Source organism: Hypomesus transpacificus, chromosome 23, assembly GCF_021917145.1.
Source record: "Hypomesus transpacificus isolate Combined female chromosome 23, fHypTra1, whole genome shotgun sequence".
Classification (NCBI taxonomy): domain Eukaryota; kingdom Metazoa; phylum Chordata; class Actinopteri; order Osmeriformes; family Osmeridae; genus Hypomesus; species Hypomesus transpacificus.
In genome coordinates, this window is record NC_061082.1 from 1,359,426 (window position 1) to 1,365,425 (window position 6,000).

The window sequence follows — 6,000 nt, forward strand, 5'->3', positions numbered from 1 at the left end:
CATCCCTGCCCAAGCTGACCAACTCCCATACTCAACATGGTTCACTTTTTCCATGTGTCTCTCTCTCTCTTTCTCTCTCTCTTCCTCTGTCTCTCTTCCCCTCTCTCTCTCTCTCTCTCTCTCTCTCTCTCTCTCTCTCTCTCTCTCTCTCTCTCTCTCTTCCTCCTGTTATCCTCTCCTCTCTTCTCTTCCTTTATTTGCCCCTCCCCTTCTCCACTCCCCATTTTCCCTGCTCCTCTCGTCCTCTCCCCCATCATCTCCTCTCTTGTTCATTTCTGTTCTGTTTACCCTGTGAAGCTCTGATTTCCTAACAAGGTAAAGGGTTCTGTGCTCTGTGATTTCACACCCAATATGGAAGTCCTCTCTCCTCCCCCACCCCCTCCCCTCAGGGAGCAGCGTGCTTACCCAGGCCCCGCGCACTGGGAACAGCCTGCTCGCTCTCTGCAGACCGTGTCATCGGCAGCAACATGTTGTCTCGCAAAAAACAACTTTTGGGTTTTGTGACAGTTTGCTCTGAAACCCTGCGCCAACCCAGGTGGATGTCGAGGAGCTGGTGGTGTTCAGAAGCTTCTGGTGTTGGTGAGAGCAGAGCAGGAGAAGGGCCAAGGGTGGAGGTCAGGCTTTTAGATTGCGTGATCCGCTTGTTATAAGTATTCAGGCATGGCTTGGTTTACCCTGATGGCCCGTGGTAGCACCTGGTAGCACCTGGTGGCCCCTGGTGGCCCGTGGTGGCACCTGGTGGCACCTGGTGGCTCCTTGTATCGGTGACGGAGCTGTGTTGAATGTAACCCTGGGAAGCAGGATCCTCGTGGGATCACAGCCCAAAGCCTTCCTGCTGCCACACGCGTCTCAAGGCCTTTAATTAGAGTCCAACTCGCTCGCAAATGTTACCCCCTCAAGTGCAAATATAGTACGCAGTTCTGAAATATAACCTAAATATACCTTGAACTAATTAGATGCCAACCCACGTTTATCCAAATACTGACTTTCTTATAAAGTTTTCTAGTAGTAGCTGGTGTAGTTATGGGTTAGTTGTGTGTTCCTGCAGGCAAGTCTAACCTAACCCTAACCTCCTATTGATACAGAGACAAACCAGTCACACCAGACTCAACCAAATAAAACCAAAATCAAATCAAAATGTATTTGTATAGCCCTTTTTACAAGTAATGTCACAGAGGGCTTCACATACCCTTTCAGCTTGAACCTGAACTCATACTCTCAACACTAGTCTTCCTAAAAACGTGTCTGATCATTAGCAGCATTCCTAACAACCCCTTCCCAGGTCCTCCACATGTTCCAGTGTCCCAGCCTGGGGTTTGAACGGGAGATGAAATCCCACGATAATGAAAACACCTTTCTGAGCCAACAGCCTTTGGCTTCATAGCGAGCTCTCAGTCTTACCTTCTTCCACTTCCTAACTTCCAGACGGCGGCAGAACCTCTCACACAATAGGAGAGGGTCCAACTTTCAACCTCAAATTACTTAACAACTAATCATAATAAATATTACACTCGCCTTGAAAAATGTGGCTGGAGACAGAAACTGTGACTTGTTACATAAAGAGCGCAGGGTTCCCGTAAAAGCATACATTTTCATATCTGGAAAGACTTCAGCTCATGAACGTTTTGATGGTCTTTTGATCATTGTTCAGCTGAGGGATGCTGAAAATCATTTTATTTTGACCGTAGAGCAAACATGTTGTGGAACTGAGCATTTCAACATTGTTTCTTCATTTACTCAGTGTCACTATCCATTATGTTCAGCCTCGTTAGAGTTTAAAACTTTAGTTGTTTGTGGAAATGTAAACTAACTCAGTGTTTCTGGTGTCCCTTCTCTTAGTGTGCCGGATCGCCTGCCACAAGAAATGTGAGGTTAAGGTAAGAAAAACCATATTTCTGAATATGTAACAATAACAAGTGAACATCGAGCTTCACTGTTTTGAATGTGATGTCATAACTGAATGTATCCTACTGTGATATTTATGTTTTATGTATATGACACTTGATGGCAAACCCAGTGGGGAGACTTTATGTGAACACAGTAGAGTTATCTGTTACCGTGAGTCTGTTTTTCACATTTCATGATTCACTTGAGGCAACATGTTCAAACACGCAATATCATAAATACATTTGAAATCTTAGTTTGTTATTTATTTTGTTATGACCATCAGATGATGAACCTGTGTTGATGCAAGCTACATGGCTTCTCTGTCTGAATCCTGCAGAATCTCCAAACAAGTGCAGCCTGTCCCACTGTGTGTTTAGATTGGATGAACTCTAGCATGTTCGAGTCGCCCCCATTCTAAAAATAAAGAGCCCTTCTCCTCCTCTCCCTGTTGCCGGGAGGGTTGCTACGTGACAGACAGACGTTGCCGGGAGGGTTGCTACGTGACAGACAGACGTTGCCGGGAGGGTTGCTACATGACAGACAGACGTGTTTTGAAGCTGGGGCTCTTTGAAGAAGTGAGAGAAAGAGGGAGGAAGGTGTGCTTTGGGTGTTGTGGGGAAACATGAGTGTGTGTGTGTGTGTGTGTGTGTGAAGGCTGCTGAGAGAGATTTGCTGTACAATTACAGCACCTCTTCCTACTGAAACACACACACACCCTTCATCTGGCAGCCATTACCCAAATGGTGGGGAGCTGCCAGCTCTACCCTCTCCTCGCTCGCCCCTGCCTAAACTGACAGGAAATGCCAGGGGTGTTCGTCAGCCAGGCAAGGGACATGGGGCGTGGGGCGAGGGGCGCACAGCTCCCCAGCCCTGCAGGTCTGAAGGTCTCCAGGTCTGAAGGTCTCCAGGTCTCCAGGTCTCCAGGTCTGAAGGTCTGAAGGTCTCCAGGTCTGAAGGTTGTAGCGATAGCATAACACTGGTCAGTTAAACCAAGTGCCTTGGCTCGTAAAGTACAATGTGGTGTTGTGTTTTCCAATCCAGTCAACAAGCTGCGATACAATTCAGTCACCATGCAAAGCCTCAACCCTAAAAGTTGTTTGTTGTTGCAGCATGTTCGTGACCGCAGAACTAACCTGTGTGACTTTTCAAACATCTTGATAAAACATAGTGATGAATGATGGGGAATGACTTAATACCACTGACTGAATTACCATCTCTTTAGATGTTAATGTCTAGATTATTTGCAACCAAGAACATAAGGCTTCAGCAAACCACGTTGTTGAATTGTGAAAACAGGCCGACCATGGATTCTCAGTTGATGAAATTATCGAGCTATAAAAATACTCCCAATCTGCACAAAACAGGAACAAACCTCCCTTTTCTACTCTGGAAACATCCACTGCCAAATAATGTCACATGACATGCAAGAAACCTTTAACCTTGTCATATAAAATATATTCCTGAATGATAGCAATGGGCCAGCTTGATCACTATCAGCATTCAATCAAGCTTGCATGTCCTGGGGACATTTTCTTTTAATGAATTATTTATTAAAGATATCGGACTAAGCTCTGTCTAATCTCCACAAATGTTCCTCTCAGTTTGGTTCATATGTGATCTTACATGTTTGGAATCCAGCTTGTTACAATAACTCAGACCTGAGACAGCTTCCTCACCGAGTCGCCACAGTTATAAATTTCTGTGGCATTTCTAGATAAGGCTGTCACAAGCTCCCCCTAACCTCACACACCAAAAACAAATGGTCAGATTTGCGTGTAAAAGAGTGTGTGACAACAATTCATGTGTCTGTGTGTGTGTGTGTGTGTGTGTGTGTGTGTGTGCGAGCATGTATTTGGTTGTGTTAGTGTGTGTGGCAGGCAATGAAGACAGATTAGTTCAGTAGTAGTTGACTGCTGAATTATGACAGGATAGAAATATCTTCCTTGGAATTTCACTGGTAGCTGACAGAACTGAGGAGACAGGCTCTGGTCTGTCTCTGACATCACACCTGTGTCACGGCTCCAACACCAAGCCAAACAGAGAAGGTAAAGGGCTTCTGGGAACTGATTCCCATGGCTTTCCTTAGCTGGATAATACTGCAAATGAACCCTGGATGTGGAGAGGGCTTCCATTTGGCCACAGATCCTCCATGTTATTATGTTTATGAGTGAGGGGCGGTTGTTAGACAATGATTTGCCTTTATGTGGTTGGTAACATGAGTTGGGTCAGATGACGTCATGGTGTTCGTGTGGGTTTGCCATGGTTCCCTGGGTTCTGGTTGGTTTGTTATCTGGAGAGACTTGATGCCAACCCCGCTTTCGCTCTCCAGCAGCGAAGGGTACACGTTTAGGCCTCAGAGAATGTTCAGCACCTTGGACTCGACTTTGGCCCAGTCTCACAGTACAGCCTGTGGGATTGGACTTAATTTGAATTCCAAGGGCAAAGTAAATAAAGCTCTACTCTCCTGTTGATCATAAATGTAAGTTAGTCGGGGTTAAGAGGGGAGAGTAAATTATGGATTTCTTTCTTTTCTCGTTTTGGAGGCGAGGAGGGAAGGGGAGGAAGTGTTCATTCAACAATTTCCCATTCAAGGATCATGTCTTAACGTGTCCTGAAACACGTAACATGAACGACCCATAAAAAGCTGTAATTGCCATGTACTGTCTCAAGTCTTACAGTAAGCCCTCAGTGGTTGTAGCACAGGGATTACTGGGTACAATTGTCAGGTGCAGTTGTACAGGATAATCACAAATGTAGTCTTATCCAGGAACATGTTGTTTATTCTTTGAGGGGCTAAGCTGAATTTAATGTTTTTCTCTGTTACTTGATTTCCAGTGCTGTGTAAGATCCATCAGACTGCTGTAACATGAGTGCAGTGTTTAGAGGAGTGAATGACTACTGGAACAGCAGCAACATGAGTGCAGTGTTTAGAGGAGTGAATGACTACTGGAACAGCAGCAACATGAGTGTACATTAGAACTTTGAACAGCCCTAGACTTCACAAGTAATTACAGTTTGTGGAATCAAAGGTTCTCTTTTCGGCGAGGCTAATTCTTTCCTCCATAGATTCTCAGATTGTCGGATTTCCATGAGGCCGACTGTGCAGAAATAAGACGGTTAAAGAATGAGGCCTTACGTGGTGTTAATCTCTGTCCAGACAATCTCCATATATGAACATTGTCTTACAGTGTTGTGGCGACGCAGAGCTGTCAGTTGCTTGGAGTTTTCCTAACTTACAGTTTATTTCAGTTTACTTCAACAGACCAGTGTAAGCAACACGACAGTATGGCAGGTCCTTTCCAGACCCAGTGACAGGATTAACTTTGGTGTTTTTTTCTTCATGTTTGGTGAGTTGAGGCATCAACATTATGTTCCTACAGCCAAAGAGTTTAAAGGAGCCATCATGGTTCCTTGGGGGTGTGGTGTTTGGAGAAGGAGACCACTGCGGGTTCCTCTGCTAATGAGGAGGGAGTCTGACAAAGCTGCTGGAGAACAAAACACACAGCAGCCACCACTACGTCCCCCTCGCCTCTCTGTCTCTCTCTCTCTCTCTCTCTCTCTCTCTCTCTCTCTCTCTCTCTCTCTCTCTCTCTCTTTCTCTCTCTGTCTCTTTATTTCCCCTCTCCAGAGTGATGGAGTGTGTTTTTTCATTTTACCCTCCCCTGAAATTCCCTCAACATTCATCTATCGCTTTAAAAGCTGAAAGAAAAGCATGTTTTTGTTTGGACTGGCCAGCCATTTTGTACTGTGGGTATGTATATTTTTTTGCAACATTGTTTTGGACTCCTGGGCCCATTCCAGCCGCTGCTCCAGAACAGACTGTAATTAGATGGCCTGCTGATAGTGGCAGACTTATTACCATTACATCTTGTGTTTATTGTTCTTGCCACAGGAGGAGCTGTAGTTTGCTGCAGCTGTGGTTGCCAGGAGACTGGGGGTCGCTGTGTGTTTCAGTCTTTTAGCCAGCAGCAAACATCAAGGCCACGGCCGTCCCTGCTGACCTGAACAACAGGACACACAGACAGGAGTGCTTCTGTCTTTCAGTCATTGGCCGTCCTTGACATCAGATGGTTTTTGGGTGGCGCCCCTCTCTGTCTTCCCCTGTTCTGTCTC

At 45.5% G+C, this 6,000-nt stretch overlaps 1 protein-coding gene across 1 annotated transcript in view; it reads left to right on the forward strand.

Annotated features, from left to right (window-relative positions):
• tns1b (tensin 1b) overlaps positions 1 to 6,000 on the forward strand; it is a 122,897-nt gene that overhangs the window by 22,052 nt on the left and 94,845 nt on the right. Inside the window, 1 exon segment of the mRNA XM_047046437.1 lies at positions 1,840 to 1,877. Coding sequence (XP_046902393.1) covers positions 1,840 to 1,877 — 38 coding nt within the window.